At 32.1% G+C, this 19,638-nt stretch overlaps 1 protein-coding gene and 1 long non-coding RNA gene across 4 annotated transcripts; one reads left to right on the forward strand and one right to left on the reverse strand.

Annotated features, from left to right (window-relative positions):
• Positions 1-2,842: 2,842 nt before the first annotated feature.
• Positions 2,843-19,443, reverse strand: LOC117118079. The gene is made up of 3 exons (XR_004446997.1): positions 19,371-19,443; positions 16,629-16,711; positions 2,843-3,438 (listed from the first exon to the last, which is right to left on the reverse strand). It is a non-coding gene; the product is annotated as an uncharacterized LOC117118079 (long non-coding RNA).
• LOC117118078 (ubiquitin-like protein ATG12) lies at positions 5,186-10,589 on the forward strand. 3 transcript variants are annotated; one of them, XM_033262575.1, is made up of 7 exons: positions 5,187-5,248; positions 5,916-5,969; positions 6,210-6,214; positions 6,409-6,521; positions 7,190-7,326; positions 7,842-7,904; positions 9,702-10,589. In XM_033262575.1, the coding sequence occupies exons 4-7, from the start codon at positions 6,446-6,448 to the stop codon at positions 9,759-9,761; spliced, it is 336 nt and encodes a 111-aa protein (XP_033118466.1). In that variant the 5' UTR covers positions 5,187-5,248; positions 5,916-5,969; positions 6,210-6,214; positions 6,409-6,445; the 3' UTR covers positions 9,762-10,589. The 3 variants fall into 3 exon arrangements, with proteins under 3 accessions (XP_033118465.1, XP_033118466.1, XP_033118467.1); XM_033262576.1 differs by lacking the exon at positions 6,210-6,214 and having other exon boundaries at positions 5,196-5,248; positions 6,411-6,521; XM_033262574.1 differs by lacking the exons at positions 5,916-5,969; positions 6,210-6,214 and having other exon boundaries at positions 5,186-5,248; positions 6,411-6,521.
• Positions 19,444-19,638: the final 195 nt, after the last annotated feature.

Consider the following 19,638-nt stretch of genomic DNA (forward strand, 5'->3'; position numbering starts at 1 on the left):
ATGTGTATAAGAGACAGTATATACAGTATATATATATATATATATATATATATATCTGGAGTGATAGTACACATATCCTAAAGCCTGATCTAAAAATGGTCTGTATAATTGTCATGTAAAGGATGTGTTTCATCTCTTATTATTTTTGTTAATTTGAAGTAAGATAGATCCATATTCTTTTCCTACAATTATCCTATTCAGTTCAGCACCACCTCCAACAGACGTGGCTTTCAATATTTTAATTTAATTTTGACATCTCTAATATGCCTCACACACTCAATGATCAGTGGCAGACTGTCAAGTCAAGTAGGGTATGCAGTGCATACCCTGGCTAAAAATAATATATAAATAAATATTTGTACAATTTCTCCATTTTATTTACTATTTCTTAGCCCCAATCTTCTATACAAACCACCCACACACACCTAGATAGGCCACGGCCTAGCATACCACTTCAATTTGCCCTACGGTCCATCACTGTCAATGATGTATATATTTTGTTTGTTGTATGTTTGTTCTGTGATAAATAGTAATTCAGTCAGATATATTAATTCGATGCCCAATGCATCAATAAAGATGTTGGCTTTCTAGGTGTAGAATCTGACATCCCTATCACAGATCCATACTTCAATGTTACTGTGAATAATGTATATATTGTTATATTTTTGTTTAATGTGGCTATATTTGTGTTTGTTATGTTTGTTATTTTATCCTGCAGGGTAATACATGCAAGAGAATTACAGGGTAATGTAACAATGACCATAATAAATGTTTATGTAGATATAGTTGTTTCTAATAAACAAAAAAAAAATAACTTCTCAGTGAAGAGATTGACTTTTTAGTTCTTTAGGACAGGTCTTATCTAGGATGGAATCATATTTTGTAATCTTGCTTTTAATTTTTATCTTTAGCTTATCATTCCTCCATACTGGATTTACTCTTACAAAAACACAAATAAAACAAAAAACAACAAAAACAAAGTAACAAAACAAAAACAAAAAACAAAGAAAGAAAACAAAAAAAAAACAAAGAAACAAAACAAATTAAACAAAAACAAAAACAAAATTAAAAAAAAAAAAAAAAACAACAAAAAAAAGTGTGGTGTTGAAAGTATTTCAACTTTTAACTTGAAATAGATTGCTCTGATCATTTTCAGAAGCATAGTGAAGGTATTCATTATTATTGATATATTTATGTATGAGGAGGGCAGGGCCCATTTTTATTGGTATACTGTAGACAACAAAAAAACTGTGTGTTGTTGGAAGTATTTTAACTTTTCAAATAGATTGCTCCAATCATTTTCAGAAGCATAGTGAAGGTATTCATTATTATTTATATGTATGTATAAGGAGGGCAGGGCCCATTTTTATTGGTATACTGTAGGCAACGAAAAAACTGTGTGTTGTTGGAAGTATTTTAACTTTTCAAATAGATTGCTCCAATCATTTTCAGAAGCATAGTGAAGGTATTCATTATTATTGATATACAGTACTATGTATGAGCAGGGCAGAGCCCATTTTGATCAGTATACTGACAAGTGTGGATAAAGTAATAAAAGGTATCTGTTTTTTATACCATGTCTAGTAGAATTTGTACAGAGTGTACATTTTCCGATTTTGGATATTTTCTACAGATTTTTTAGAATTATGACAATGAGGTGCTCTCTCTCCACCAACTATTTTTATACACTTCGCAACAAATGTATAGATTTGTCACCATTTGTTAAATTTTTACTGCACAGGGTATAAATACAATATGTGTACGGTCTTATCATTTCTTAAGAGGTATATATAGTTTGTGGCTGAAGTCCAAGTTGTTGGTATAGTTGTATCTTAAAAAGTGTGTATAAACAGATAGATAAATAATAACAGTGCTTGAATAGGAACATGATATTGTGGTTGAATGAAAAAAATTCTCTGTGGCAGGATTTTAACTCGCAACGTCTCGCTATCAAGACGGTGAATATTTTTGATTAAATAATTAAAAGGTAATAATTATAGTGATACATATGTTACTATTATAAACTGTTTTTGAGACAAACACATGTGGTCTGGCAATTTATAGGCATTATGATGTCATATCATGTTATATATCATTTTACACCCATATATGGGACAACTACAGGTGTTGTATCCAACTTGACAGTGGACTTATAGCTTTAGGCTAAATAAAAAAAAAAGGTCTTGATCATTCCTTTTTATTTGGCCCTAACTTAATGAGTAATGTTCTGTAACTTTAATAATACTTTTAATGTTCTGTAAATATAATAATAATAATACTTTTAATGTTAATACTTTTTTCATTCCATTATTATTTGTTTTATCTAGTGATAGAATTATAGTATGAAGACATTGATATCATGTCATATCGGCTTTAGGCTATAAATAAAAAAAAATTATCTTGTTGTTCCTTTTATTTGGCCCTAAGTTCAATAGGTATTGTAATTCTTAGTAACATAATAATTTTTTATTCCATTTATTTTAACTAGTAGTGTTGAATAAGAATATAAGGACATGATATCATGTCATAGTCAGTGGAGTGTATGTAACATACAGTGGAGTTTTGTAAACCGGGCACCCAAGTGACTCCTTAGCAATTGCAACATCACAGCGATGCACGCAAATGATCACTTTTATACCTGCTTCTACCCAAATCACCACCATCAATCAGACGGCATCATCTTGTCAAGTGCCCAGCTGAAAATGGTTGTTAAGGAGTTGTCTTTCAAGACAATCTACCCTATAGAATAGTTTAAAATACATATTTTCTCCTAGCTTATTATTTATCTGTCTTCCTTATATTTGTTAACTTAAAGTAGGCCTACTTGTTACCTGTTGTACAATAATTCAGACATTTAGGACATTACTACCCACATTTTCAGAGACAATATTAAAAGTTTTCACATGTACTTATTTTATAAGAAAACATTTTATAAGAACACTGAGGCTGAAATTGCATAAAAACTAAGGACAAAATAAGAATATTTTGAGACTGAAATTGACAAGAAAATAAGAACACTAAGCCTGGGCAAAATTTATAAAATGTTGTAATAAAAAATTTGATTTGTGATGTTTAATACTTCATCTTGTAATGATTTCGGTAGTTGATCAATGTATCTTTGGTTCAGTCCTATGACTTGCATGCATCTTTTATGTGTCTACTAGAATGGACTTCCACTTGATCATTGCCTCTGCATGTTAAAGCTTCTTTCAAGTGGTCTTCATCCTTAACTGTAATCTTGTCTCCAGCAATATAGTAACTGAAAATCCAAGTGTGTCTTGTAAATGTCTGAATTATTACACTTTTGTTGGGCAAATGTCCACCTTTATCGTTGACCGGTCTTCCTTCAAAATTCATCCAGATTATTCTGACGACTTGTTATTAAACTTCATCTGTTTTATTGTTCCTCCTGTCCTAGATTTCATCCATATTGTTATCCTATTTGAATAAAAAAATATTATTGTCAATTTGTGAGAAAAATGTATCTGAACTTTTCTTAGTGCAAGCAATACATGATTGCTAGGCCTTCAAATTAATTATTAATATTATTGTTGTTTACTTAATATTCAAGCAGTATATCCAATTACTGGGTGCTAGACAAAATACTGTAAATGCTCAAATAAGCACCACAGCACTTATAAAATTGTGTACAGGTATCTTGGGCATTCCTGTAGTCCAGTAGTTCTATTTTAGGTCCTGCATCATTGTAAATAAATATTTATAATATAAAGAAATGTTTGTGTCTTCATTGTATTCATTTTAACACTTTATACATTTTACTTAAAACCCTGTTTTATTACACACAGTGTAGTATATACTCTCGATTAAGCACACAGCCCTTATTTGAGAATGGAGCTTAGCAAAAAAAAAATCGGTTTGGTGCAGCGCTTATGAAGATTTGCGGTTAAAATATGAGCATTTACAGTAATATTTTTTTAATTGCCTGTGTTTTGTTTTGCCTCCTCACTTATTTCATCCTCATGGAATATAAAAAGTGCTGCCAAAGATTGATAATGAAAGACAACCAAGTTACAGAGCATGCCTCGTGGTAGGGGAGGCTGAAATTGCTTAAAAATTCAGAAAAAGTAAGAGCAAATTGAAGCTGAGGTAAAAATGTCAAATGATGAGGTTTTTATATTTAAAAAAATGAAAAACTGCTGTTCCATATTTGAGCGGGTGTGACTATGTAATACCCGCTATAACACATTGTGAATAATTAATAAAATATATTTGCATATATCTAATTTGAATATTTTTATAATCTTTTATTGATTTTTTCAAATAAAATGGACAATTATTTTAAAAATTTAATAAAAACTTTAAATATATATTTATTAATAACAATTATTTTCAATATTTAAGGTTTTCCTACTTTAAAAAATGAGCTTGAATTAATTTGACACCATGATCATGCGTAATGTTGACCCACAGCTGTATATATATGAATATGTTTTTTTAATTAGGTTACCTGCCTATTTTCTCGAACGGATTCCGATCTAGTTTACATTCTGAGCGCTTGGCCATATTTTCGAGGTGTACGTCGTTTGTGTGTACTACTAGCGAGTATTCGCGGGGGGGAGCTTCCGGCAAGTTCGGAGTTAGGTAGTCTCAAGATTCGACTGACAGGTACTTGATAGTGCTAGGTTCTCCGCATTTATGGCTTAGGGGTCGCGGTGCTTTCCTCCGTTCAGTTGTTTCAAATTGGGACCGAGTTAGTGAACCCTATAGTTAATGGTCTTGCTTGGTGGGCATAACCTTGCATGGAATGGATAGGGATAGTCGGGGAGGAATGACTAGGGCTCCGATTCCTGGCCAGGGTGAAAGCTCGTTTTGCTATATTTTTTCTTATCTTATATTTTTTATTGCTTTGAGGAACACGTACAGGATGAATATATCAATACAGATGAACATTCAAATTACTTGTACTGTACGTACATTAAATAAAGTAGCCTTCATTTGAAAGTTCGAACAAGATACATTATTTCCTCATCATTGAAACAAACTGTAGGCCTATGCAAACCTAACTTAGTTCAGTTTATTAAATGATAAGATACTCTCCTAAAAAGGGGAAGATTGGAGTTGCTATGCTTTTAGCATAATTATATTAACATCATTGCGCTCAGTGCGCGCCATACATTAAATTGGCGCGTCCCATATACTCCCTAAAAAATAACTCACTCGTTGGTGGCGCTGTTGAGAATGAGGATAAATAACAAGAGGAGGATTGATTTTTAGGGTTCAATCAAAGGTGATATTTTGGAGACATTATGTAATTATTTATGTGTTTATTCAGATATGCTGATTTATTTTTGTACTACACTATAAACCGTAATGCCTTTGGGTTTTTATTTAGGAGTAGGGCCTAGGCTAAGGAGCTAGGCTAGGCCTATAGTAGGTCCAGGAGGCTAGCCCAGAGAGCAGGAAGGAGGCAGGCATTGTTGAAAATGTTGTGTCATTGATGGGGGATGAGGCACGGGTGCAATTCGTATTTTGGACTTCCCTGCCTGCCTTTGTTGTTGGAACCAGACTTTTTGTAACTTTGAGAATGTTTGTGTAAATAGTCTATAGAATGTTTTCTTTGTATTTTTTTGTCATAAGAATCAATCAATCTACTATTTATTTCATAAATTCCCAGATGTCTTAGATGTTTAAATGTAATCTTGTATCTATAGACTATGTTTCATTTTAATGTACCTGTTTGTAATCTTCGTTATAAACCTTTTCTTCATGTTAAATATTCTCGTGTAAATGTTTGTAAAATTGGTATTTTTCGTAGAATTTCGTCAGCTTATAACGCTTGTCTTTTAAAGAATAATTTTTTGGATATTTTTAACTGTAATTACTCGCAATTTAAAAGTATTAATAATGAACTAGTTTTTTAATTTGTATTGTATATATTTATGCTCTGTTTACAGAAAATTTTATTTCAACCTATTATTGGTGTTTTACACTGTTGGTTGAGAATAAAGGTATGTAGTGTAATTGTAAACAAGCTTTAAATTTAAATATAAATTATATGATACTATCGATTTAACCCCACACATGATATTTTTCGGGGGGAAAAAAAAAATTATTATTTGTTTGTTGTTAAGTTTATACTTTGTTTTTTTAAACTTTTTAAGTCAGTTTTAACAAAATATTTACGTTTCGTGTAGTGTTGTACTCTATTCACATTTGGCCTACATTAATGCTGAACCCACTTTGAAAGTAATAATGCTGTACTTCTGCACTTAAAGCGGGATTCAGTACTGTATTGATTGCCCATCTGACTCAAAGTATATTCCTACTTTTAATACTATTAAGCCTTTGTTGAGCATTACAAGACTAGCAGTAATTACTACTAAGTAGAAGTGAGGCCTAACATTACTTTTGCCTGGGATATTATAATTTTACATCTTGTATTTTTCTAGACTTGTAATCGCTTGTTGACATAGTAAAAATTAAAATGGCAGAAAAAAGAAATGATGAAGATGTAGCCAAGTCTCCTGTTACACAACAGACTACTATTAAAAAGAAGAAAAGTAAGATTTATGTTGGTATTCTGCCGGATCATTTTAAATTAAAATCATTCAGTTAAGATTTGTGTCTTAATGATAGTTGTATTAACCTTAAGAAATTGCACTTACCTTATATTCTCGCCTGTAAGGCGATCTGCATATAAGACAACTCTGAGTTTGAGAGGATTTTTGGACGATGTTAGTATGTTGTGTGTATAAGACAATATCCCCCTCCCCTCTCCTGTTCCACTGTCAGAATTCCTAACTTTTGCTGCTCTTTTAGTCTTCATAATGCATTTAGCTAGCTAAAAAAAAAGCTAGCTAATTTTCCAAATACACTAATTCTATTTTATGGGCTTTTAAATGTTCATCAGAATCTTATTTCCCTGCATTTAAAATTGCGTTCATATATTAAATTAGCTTCTTTTCAGTACTAAATTTGCATGTTACAAATGATATAAGACGAAAATGAATTGAAAATGAAAACATTTTAAGAAATGTGTATGTGTTGCGTGTATATATAAGACGACCCCCTGTTTTTCGATAGTCATTTGTTATCTTAAGCCTTGATAATATATGGTAAATGTTAAGAAAATCTTTAAGGGTTTTGCAGATTCATAACTGAGATTTTAATAACCAAATAACCATTGGCAATAAAGATTAATTAATATCTGAATTGATTTCTTTTTAAGTTGATGTATTACTAAAGGCAACAGGTGATGCACCAATTATGAAGCAGAAGAAGTGGGCTGTTGAACCTACTAAGACTATTGCAGGGATTGTTGATTTCGTAAGAAAGTACATCAAATGTGATCCCACAGAATCTCTGGTGAGTGATTGGTGGAATAGATAATTGAATAAGAATTATGAGATGATCAGTAATTTATATACTCCTTAAATGTAGTCTTTGGCTCACTGACGTTTCAGTGAGGGGTGCCTTCGAGGGCATACTCTTTATAGTGGCGCCAGGATTTGCCCAACGGGGGTTCCAAGGACCCTGACCGGGGATGGGTGGCGGGGAATGTCCCAGACGAAAAAAAAGTGGGAGTGTTCAGGCAGCACTCAAAATCTCACTTAATCATTTTTGGAGTCTACTAATATGTAGAAAATAAACGTTTTTTTTTTCTCCCCGACGATTTGTGGTTTCTCTCCCCGACGGAGGGCCCTGACGCCAACCCTGCCGGAAGGTTGCGCTGCCACTACAGCTACCTCAATTAGAAGGGGGCTGGGGACCAATGTGTCAAGTGAGCCTTAGAGTTTATCACAAAAGTCAGCAAGGAAATAGCGATGATGGCAGAAATCCGAATATATCGATATTCATATTGATATGCTTTTTTTTTTCAGTTTATTTATGTGAATCAAGCATTTTCGCCGTCCCCTGACCAAACAATCAAGAACCTCTTTGAAGTAAGTATTTTTTCATTATATTTAACATTTTTTTCATTATACCTAATAATAACAATAATAATAAAATTAATAATAATAATTAATAACATAATAATAAAATTGACAATAATAATATAATAATAACTTATATAATTTTCAATTAAAACAAGTTGTTCAATGGGCTTTGCAAAAGTTAAAATGGACAAATCAAATGTAAATGCATTAAAAATAATTATTAACAAGCTTAAAATTACAAAATACCAAATTTAAATATTTTACATGAAAAAAATGATATAATTAAACAGGATTTAAAAGGAACACACAGAGGCAATAAAATTATGGATTAACTTAAGAAGCACATCAAGTGAGTAAAATTAATATTAATATTAATTATTATTATTATTATTATTAATATCATTATTATTAATATAAATTGCATTCAATTATTTGTATTTAAGTTATTACTTTAGCTCAATTAAAATTTATAACTGAAACATAATTTCTTTGCCAATTCACAGACCCATAAATAATACCGTTTCTGTATTATAATTTTCATTTATTTATAGGAACATTTATTTTCTTCAGTGTTTGTATTAAAGATTATGATAATGTTTTTAATAATAACGATAATAATAATATTAATAATAATAATAATAATAATAATAATAATAATAACTGGAGGGCACTCGGATAGTGCATACCTCCGCCCACATAATAATTCTCCTCAGTATAAATTTCCCCTGCATATCGTTCCCATAAAAAAAAAATTCATAATAAAAAAAGAGAAAACTAAAAAGTAGACTCCTTGGGATTTGAATCTGGGACTGGTAGTGTGGAAAACACTCTTCTAACCACTACACCAAACTGTTTTCACATAATCACTTTGAAATTAATGGTCATATGTTTGTTTACACTTTACTGGCAAGCCCACACGCACACGTCCATACGGCAGATAGTTATACTTAAGTAGTTTTTCGATCATTGTGTCCTTGACCTTTGACCCTGACCCTTCAAAATTTATTCACTTCCAGATCTTTGATAAAGAAGAATTGTAGCAAAGTTTCTCATAAAAACTGTTTCAAAAAAATAAATCATTTTTTGTTGACCCTTATCCTTCAACATTCAAATACTTTGAGATCTTTGGTCATGGAACATTGTGACCAAGTTCGACAAATTTGTGATTAAAACTATGGGCTGTAGACAAATGAATACAAATTTATTTTTTGTTGACCCTTTAAAATTTAATCAGATCTAGATCTCAGGTAAAGGAATATTGTGGCCAAAATTGATGGATTTCTGATAAAAACTATTTGCTGTAGGCTGTTCACAACAAATATGCTGACATACAAATAAACAAACAAATAAACGGGCAAAAATATAACCTCCTGCCAACTTCATTGGCGGAGGTAATAATAATAATAATAATATAATCATGATAACAAATTGCAATAATATATGTAGTACAGTACTTTATGTATGTATTTCTATAACTATTTAGAGGTTGATAGTAATTATTGCCTGTGTATAACTTTTATGATTTTATGTAAGAGGTTGTTTTGATGTTTGTATTAATGATTATGACAATTTTAATAATAATAATAATTAAAATAATAATAAGAATTGTAATAACAATAATATATGTTTTCATAACTATTTTAATCAAAATTCTGTCCATGGATGAAGATTTGAATGGAACAAATAAAGTTTGATTTGATTTGATATAAAATATAAATAATGCAATAAGTTATAAATTTTATATACATGTATTCTCATTCCATTCAAATATGTTATTAATTATAAACCAACCGTCTCTTTCAGTGTTTTGGTAGCGATGGTAAACTTGTTCTCCATTACTGCAAGAGTGAAGCATGGGGTTGACACCAGCTGCCGGATGTTATCATTTATGGTGGATTAAGGACTCTTAGCAATGAATGTGTGTTTGCTGCTAACATCACTTCAGCTACATGGAATCTTCAGTGCAGTCAGGAAATTACCTGTACTACATGTTTCTATTATGAAAGAGTATAAAATTGTAAGAGATCCAACTGCCCTGATTTTTTATGCAAGCAATGAAACATTAAAAAAAAGTACTACTACAAGATAGGGGGAGCCCTAATAGAGTTCGAACCTCGCCTTTTGAAGGACTTAGTTCGTGATTGTACTTTTTGAAATAGGATTACGTTCCAACGCTACCCTGGGAGTTGGACCTTTGCTCAGTTCTATACTCTTTGCTATTATATGCACTGTTTTTATACTGTTGAAGAGTAAACTGACACATGCCATCAAATCTGAGAATCGAAATTAGTAATTTTATTAATATTCCTAACCAATACTTAAGAATTTTGAACTCAATTATTTAATCATAATTGTGGTAATTTAAAGAATTATAACTATCTACTGTGTTCCCCTTGACAGATGAAGGGGTGAGGGAATTCTACTTTAATAATATATTAACACCTTCCGATAATTTAACTCTCCTATTCAACGTCTGCTTATATTGTAATTATAACAGTAATCTATTAATGAAGATTTTAAGCTTGGTTTCCATACCATCGCTACATGCTATCGCTGATGCTGATTGGTCGGTCGAATCGGGGAGCCTTCCCGATTGCATCGAAGTCTGCTACACGCAGTGCAACGATTGCACTGAAAACACTGTATAGTGACAGTATTAGCGACTGTATGGAAACAAGCAAATTTGACTTGCATGTTGCAATAAAACAAATTATTTAACCATGTTTTCATGGGTTGTTGGATTCACTATATGTATAAAGGCATATTTTTTATTAAATCAGATACCCAATTAAACAGATGACCACTGGATTGAAAGTGCTGAAAAAACTTTGGTTGGCATCAGTATGTTAAATATATTTTAATTCTTTGTACTTTCTCCAACATCTTAGTGGAGATTTTATTATCTGTTGGTTTGGGATTGAATGAGATAAAATAAATAAATCAAATGAATTACAAATAATGAATCTGACTTTTTCTTTTCAGTCTTTGTGGTTTTAATTTTACGCAGTAACGTACTGTATAACATTTATTTGGAAATTCTTTCATAAACTTAAATGGCCAAGGAGCACACAGAAGACAGATTTCTGTTGGTGTATCCATTACACAAAAAGGCGAAACAACATCATCAAAATACTGTAGTTAACAAGATCAATATAAAAATTATCGATCAATCAGATTCGCCAGTCAATCAGCCAATCGATCAATCAATAAACAGAACCCATTAGCTGATTAACCAGCCAGGTTTATCTATCATCTAAACACTACCTATCTACATAGGCCTACATTGACAACAGATACTTTATAAAACTTAATTTTAGATGTTTCTAAATTTTACATAGAATACTGTATGGTACAACTGCAATATTTAACAGTGAACTTCACTCAGCTATAGGAGAAATCCAGCAATTGCCAAGGTGTTGAAAAACAAACAGTTCTCTACAATTTCAAATGCAAACAAAGTAGGGATACAATTGAGGGCACTACATAGTAAATATGAATATTTTCACCAAGTTACAGTGAAAATTATTATCAACAATAATATGCACGATTTTTTATATATTTGTATACTATACCAGATTCAGATTTAGATTTAACAATCAATCATATTCAAAAAATACATGAAATTTGTTTTCCTGAGTTACACACATACATTATTCATTAAAATACAGTACAAGTACAAGTACATAAATTCAAACAAAGTATGGATAAAATTGAGGGCAGTAAATAGTAAATATGAATATTCATTAGTTAATTAGGGATAAAATAGAGGGCGCTACATAGTAAATATGAATATTTTCACCAAGTTACAGTGAAAATTATTATCAACAATAATACGCACGATTTTTTATATATTTGTATACTATACAAGATTCAGATTTAGATTTAATGATCAATCATATTAAAAAATACAAGAAATTTGTTTTCCTGAGTTACACACATAAATTATTCATTAAAATAAAGTACAAGTACAAGTACATAAATTCAAACAAAGTATGGATAAAATTGAGGGCAGTACATAGTAAATATGAATATTCATTAGTTAATTTGGGATAAAATTGAGGGCGCTACATAGTAAATATGAATATTTTCACCAAGTTACAGTGAAAATTATTATCAACAATAATACGCACGATTTTTTATATATTTGTATACTAAAAGATATTCAGATTTAGATTTAATGATCAATCATATTTAAAAATACATGAAATTTGTTTGTTTTGTGTGGATACATAGTAAAAATGAATATTTGCATAGTAAATATAAATAAACGACACCAGTTTACAGTGGACATAAATCAGCAATAAGACAATTACAGTAACTACAAAACTGGTTTAATTATTTTCGAAATTTAAACAAAATAGTGGTAAAGTAAAATTGAGGGCGCTACATAATAATTATAAATATTCATTATTAAATTATAACATCATTTTACAGTGGAAATTAATAAACAATTGAGGGCGCTATATATTTGGTTATTTATAGTGCCTTTCTTTGCAGATACGAAGTAATACATAGTAATTATGAATATTCAGTAGTTAATTATGACACCAGTTTACAGTGGAATTTATTCAGCCTTAAGACAATCACAAGCACAACCAGTTTCTAGGTTAAATAATATAAATGTTAATTAACGAAATAGTGATAGTGATGATAAAATTGAGGGCGCTACACAAATAACCGCAGTAAACATGAATATTCAGTAGTTAATTATGACGCCAGATAGATAGAGGGCGGTATAGAAACACATAAATAGTTTACATAAATATTCATTAGAGAGCGAAGATGTAGTTTAACATTCACAAAAAAACATGGTATCTCAGATCCACTTGGTTAGCTCAGTGGTTAGTGCTACAACTCTTGACTTGTAGATACCTGGTTCAAGTCTCTAAAACACTTTATTTTTTTTTTTTTTTTAAATACATTAGGCGTGTATAGCTTAACATTCAAAAATTAACATGCACTCTCAGAGCCACTTGGTTAGCTCAGTGGTCAGTGCTATGGGTATAGCATTGAGGATACCTGGTTCAAAGCTCAAGAAAACTCCAATTTTTTTTTTTTTAAATAAATATTAAGTGCGGTTTAACATTTAGAAATTAACACATTCTTTCGTGAGACTGTTGGCTTGGAGGTAGACGCACTGCTTCCTAAACTTGGTACATAGGTTCAAGTCTCAGCTCGGACAGGGCGGAACTCTCGGACAGGGCGGAGCACTCGGACAGGGCGGCGAACTTGGACAGGGCAGCGAATTCGGACAGGGAGGCGGACAGGGAGGCGAACTTGGACAGGGAGGCGAACTCGGACAGGGAGGCAAACTCAGATAGACAGAGACAAAGAGGGTGACACGCAGAGAGCGGACAGGACAGTAAAAAAATTTTGCATTTTTTTTTTTTTTTTTCAAATTTTGCGTTTTTTTTTCCAAATTTAAAAAAAAAAAAAAAACCTTCCACAGATTTGAACCAGCAACGTTCAGGTCTGTAACCAACCTCACTAACCGTTGTACCACAGACATATCTGAATGAAACTAATTAATTCTAACTGGTAAACCTTACACTACTTAAGACACAAAAATAAAAAAAAAAACACTAGAGCTGCTGTTTACAAAGCAAACCTCTGTAAAACAGCAGAATATGTGGTTTTCAGTGCTAAACAATGTAATAACAGATAAAATCACTAAAAAAGAAACAATAAACAGTTTTATTTATGGATTTTATTTTTAAAATGTTAAAAATTTGTCAAGCCCAACAGCATAACCCTATCTCATTGGATCAAAATAAGAGAGATGAGCTATAACATTCAGTATTTTCACATTTGAAAAATTGATTAAAAAAATGTTAGTCAAAACTTGAATTACCGAGAGGTAATGACCTTAAAAGGGTCATCGAGTGAAAAAAGTCACAAAATTATTTAACATATTATTACACTTCATATCGCTAAACAAGGTACAAAAAAGGTCTCGCCTTATGGGCAGGAATTGTTAAACTTTCCTTTTTTGGAAATAGTGAAAACATTATCAAAAGAAGAAACAAAAATAGTCATATATTACAATTTTAAGTATTAAACACACTACGAAAATAATAGCAATCATTTATATATATATATTTATACTGAAAACTGGGACTACATAAAATATCAATTATTCCACACAAGCTATGACTACTCCAAAAAAAAAATGTGTTTGTATATGAGGTAAACAGACTAAAAACACCGGTATTGTAAACGATTTCATATAATTCCATTGTAATAATAGTTATAATTAAATTTTTAGATTTGTTGAACAACCTTATTGTTTTAGTACTGATTACTGTATTATCAACTAACTTTAGCATGGAAAAGAACATTTAAGGATTATTGTTATAATCAAGAGCAAATAAATATGGAATATAAACTAACATATTAATATCCTAAGCACCAAAAATACTGTAACCATGGACTTTCTTATTGGCCTATGTGCTAACTCTTGTGTTTGGCTGGTTCACAGTGCCCCTAGCTTTGCTATTTTTTTTACTGGTTTTCCTGTGTTTATGTAAATCCCCCGGCCGACCCAAATTTTACGAAATAAGTGTCAGCATTTTAGTTTTTTTTTTATGAGCAAATAAGGCAGGAATAGCTTTGGTGAGGTTAGGGGGCCAAGGCAAGCCTATTTTGCTGGAGGGTATGCAATGCAAATCCAAAATTCTTGTATTACTTGTGTATTTTCTAATTTTAGGTCTAACCACATATTTTGTTGTAAAAAAAAAAAAAAAAAAATTTCCTACCGACCTACACATTTTTTGGATTTTCTCACAAAAAAAAATATTTTTTTTGTGGCCTTATTGCTGGTGCTGTGCTTTTTATCCATTGTTACTTTTTTACGTCTTGTTTTTTTATGTTTGTGCTGTGAATTTCTCATCAAAATTTAAACCCATGACTTGACAATATTGACTTTTGGGTAATGCAATGGTAAGGGTGCTGTCTCGGATGTTTTTCCACAGTCGTGTTTGAAAATGTTGTTGTGTTGGTGCTTGTTTGATTGACAGTGGTAATATGTTCCATGCTCTTACTGTACATGGAAAAAAGAACTTGTATTTGTCTGTATTAAATTTAATGGCTCTAAGACTATAATAATTGTTGCTTCTTAGTTGTCTACTTTGTTCTATCATGCTGATGTTGGGGAGTACTATGGGTGATCTCCCATGCCATGTTTTATATAAGAGTGATTGTCGTGCGACAAACCATTTCAGCTTTTCCTGATTTTTTGCATATCTTGCAGCTTTATTTTGAATTGATTGATTGCCTGCCTGAAGGGTGGGCAAAGGCCCCCCCCCCCACCGCCACTGGCGTCCCCACTGAACTAAAAGATGATGACCAGTACATATGAGTGTTTTGTAATTCAGGCCAACATTTGAAATACCACGTTTTAAAATCTCAACAAAACTTCTCTAAAGGGGAAGCCCGAAGGGGGAGGGGCTGCATCTCATATCACCCTTCCCCTGTTATAATTAAATTTTTAGATTTGTTGAACAACCTGATTGTTTTAGTATACTTTAGTATACTTAGTATATTTTAGTATACTGATTACTGTATTATCAATTAACTTTAGCATGGAAAAGAATATTTAAGGATTATTGTTATAATTAAGTGCAATATGAAATATAAACTAACATATTAATATCTTAAGCTCCAAAAATATTTTTTTAATATCTTGCCTGCTTACGTACTGTAACCATTGATTTTCTTATTGGCCCATTGACCTACACATTTTTTGGATTTTCTCACACAAAAAAATTTTTTTTTTGGCCTTATTTCTGGTGCTGTGCTTTTTATCCATTGTTACTTGCTCTTTAAGTCTTGTTTTTATGTTTGTGTTGTGAATTTCTTGAATTTTGCCATATTCTGTTTTTTTTTAAGGCAATAATTGTAATACATTCATATATGTTAATATTAAGCACCAAAATATATTTTTTTTAATATCTTGCCTGCTTAAGTACTGTAACCATGGACTTTCTTACTGGCTCATGTGCTAACTCTTGCGTTTGGCTGACTCACAGTCCCCCTAGCTTGATATTTTTTACTGGTTTTCCTGTGTTTATGTAAATTGTTTTTTTCAAACTTTTATTCAATTTTTAATAAATGTGTATTTTATATGCCCTTTTCATTTCTTCCATTTTTTCTTTTTATTGTGTTGGCACGCCCGGCCGACCCAAATTTTAAGAAATTAAGTGTCAGTATTTTATTTATTTATTTTTTTTTGACAATAAACAATATTATTTTATGAGCAAATAAGGCTGGAATAGCCTTGGAGAGGTTAGGGGGCAAAGGCTACCCTATTTTGCTGGATGGTATGCGATTCGAATCGAAATGTTGCATTATTTGTGTATTTCCTACCGACCTACACATTTTTTGGATTTTCTCAAAATGTGGCCAACACAAAAAATTTGGGTTCTTTTTTGGCCTTATCTCTGGTGCTGTGCCTTTTATCCATTGTTACTTGCTCTTTTACGTCTTGTTTTTATGTTTGTGTTGTAAATTTCTTGAATTTTGCCGTATTCTGTTTTTTTTAAATCAATAATTGTAATACATTCATATATGTCAGCCTTTTTGCTGTCTGTTTGCATTTCTACATATTTTTTTGAATGCATGAATAAAGACCTTGATTAATTATAATATGGCTTTAATAATCTAAATTTAAAGAACAATATTAAATAACAAGTATTATTATTTTAGATTAATAACTATGAATAAATTACATACCTTGAAAACAACACTGCAATAATGAAAAGAAAAAGAGAATTCCAGTAGCACCAAGGTTTTACGTCAACCAAGTTAACAAATACCTGCAAGGACAGAAAGCATTTATAAGGTTATTATACGCTTCATCGGTTGACAATGTCATTTCATTCTTTATTCTGTTCAAATTCACTTACGAAATACTCTATATGAAAACTCTATATGAACGCTCTATATGAACACTCTATATGAACACTGTATATGAACACTCTTTACGAACAATCTATATGAGCGCACGCTCCCCACCACCCTTAATTTCCACAAAAAAACACTCCTTTCCACTTTGTGAAGCAAAATACAATTAAATGTGTTAGGAGCGAGGAATCTTTCCAAACTTCCACGAATAGGGGGCGGGGGGGGAGTGGAGCCTGACTACTCACTGTAATTAATTACTGATTTTGGGGTCCATTTGGGACCCCAATGAAAAAAACAAAAACAGCACGATTCTTCAAATACCATGTGGAAGCCCAATATAAAAAAAGCATGATTCAGCTCGGCTCACAACTTAAGAACTAGTTTGATGTCCAGTGCATAAAAAAAAAGAATGATTAAGAGCGGTTCACAACTTAACAAATGGTTCCATGACCAGTGTAGAAAAAAAAATGCTATTAAGTGCAGTTCTCCACTTAACGAATGGTTCAATGAGTGTAGAAAAAAAAATGCTATCAAGCGCGGTTCACAAAACGAATGGTTCAATGACAGTGCAGAAAAAAAATCCGAATGAACACACTTCACAACTTAGGCATGGTTCATTGACAAGTGCAGAAAAATAAAACATGATTGAGCTTGGCTCACAATATGGTTCAATGGCAAGAGCAAAAAAAATGTGATTGAGCGGCTCACAACTTAAGGAATGGTTCAAAAACCAATGCAAAATAAAAAAACAATTGAGCATGGCTCAAAACTAAATGATGACAAGTGCAGAAAAAAAAAGAAAAAAAAAAGTACAGTACAATTGAGTTTGTAACTCAGGCCAGGGGGAGAAAAAAACAGCATGTTCAAAGTACCATGTGGATGCCCAATAGAAAAAAAGCATGATTGAGCGCAGCTCACAAGTTAAGAAATAGCTTGATGTCCAGTGCAGACAAAAAAAAGTATGATTGAGTGCGGTTAACAATGTAAGGAATGGTTCAATGACCAGTGCAGAAAAAAAATCAGGATTGAGCATGGCTCACACCAGTGCAGAAAAAAAAAGGATGATTAAGCGCATGGTTCTATGACCAGTGCAGAAAAAAAAAACATGTCTGAGAATAGCGTCACTGACAATTCTCTCCAAGCTTCTCCAAATGGGGAGCCTGACGGGGGAGGGGCTATATCTCATAGCCCTAGGGGTGGCACTAGTGGGGGGGGGGGAATTATATGTATTTTCTACATAATTATTAGTAAACTCTAAAATTGATTAAATAAGGTTTTGAAACCCCTAAATTTTCAAAATTTTCTTGGGTTTCACCCCCTTGACCACTTCGAAACATTTAAATCGAGGCTCGACCAAGCCAACTTTGCTTTCGTTGGGGAAATCCACCCCCATCAGGCAAATCGTCCTCCTGGTCGGGCAAATCCTCCGCTGGTGCCACCCCTGACCTATTCACTATAATAATTAATACTGAATTGCTTCGAAATTAAAAAAAAGCGTGATTGAGCGCGGCTCACAACCTAAGGAATGGTTAGACGAAGTGCAAAAAAAAAAGCATGATTGAGCGTGGCTGACAAGTGCAGGAAAAAAAACGATTAGGCGTGGCTTGGTTCTATACTGGTTCGAAGACCAGTACAGAAGGAAAAAACACAGCGGTTTGCATGCTTCATTTACTTTGCCATACAAATTTTTTGTTTTGTCCATTTCTTGAATAAACAACAAACAAACAAATTGTAAAAACTTACGCCGCAAACCAAACATAAAAAACAATCAAGTTATTACATTTTTAATACGATTTTGCATGAATAATAAATAATAAGTTTAAATGTGTTAGGCCTATGTTATTATACAGTATTTACTATGGTTTTATAATTTATATACAGTATTTTTATTTTTGTACTATTTGTTAAACTTATATATAATAAATAATTTAATTAAATAATTTAACAAAATAATACAAATAACGAATAAGTTAATTGAAATACGCCGCAAGCCAAACACATTTTTAATACGATTTTGAAATTATACAACTTCATTTATTTGTATAAAAATGTACATAAAATTACAAATTTAATACGATTTTGCAATTATACAACTTCATATATTTTTATAAAAATGTAGTACATAAATATATTAAAATTCTAATTTTCAATTACACAATTATAAATCACGAACGGCAATACGAGCAAATCAACGACTGACAAGACTGTGGGATGAATATGTAGCTGGTATCCGGGGGGTTCATTCACTGATGACATCGGCAAGCCGACTACATTCACTGAGAGAGACGCACTACATTCATTGAGAGACGCGCTTGGCGTTCCATAGAAATTACCGGCGGCTCAACTTGTCGGCGGCTCAACCGGTCATATCCCCTACAAAGTACGCTCACTGCAGCAAACAGCCCATAAGACGTCGCAAGGAAGTATACTCGACGCCTAGGCCTAGTTACACTTACTTGCGCCGTTATCAATAGTCCTACTACTAAAATTATAAAACCTTGCAATATATATACATTGTACAGTGAGTATTTAGAGGCACAGTATTATCGCTTTACAAAATACGGAACTTACATTATATTGTGATGTATTGCACGCTTCTGCTTTTCCTCCCGCACATGTGGTTTTGTTTATTGTTTTGTTTTGATGATAGCGCCGCCAACGAAAAATCACAGTTTCACACGAATAATACTGTGTAATATGGATAGCGTACTTTTTTTTCAAAATAAAAAGAAAAAGACGTTTGTTCTCTAGAGAGTAGAACACGTTAACTACATCGCTAATCATTGCGCTACTGTACGAGTGAACTTCAAGAACGTGTTAAATTTGGCAATCTTTAACT

Source organism: Anneissia japonica, unplaced genomic scaffold, assembly GCF_011630105.1.
Source record: "Anneissia japonica isolate Jap-2015-1 unplaced genomic scaffold, ASM1163010v1 scaffold287634_len692169_cov176, whole genome shotgun sequence".
Classification (NCBI taxonomy): Eukaryota; Metazoa; Echinodermata; class Crinoidea; order Comatulida; family Comatulidae; genus Anneissia; species Anneissia japonica.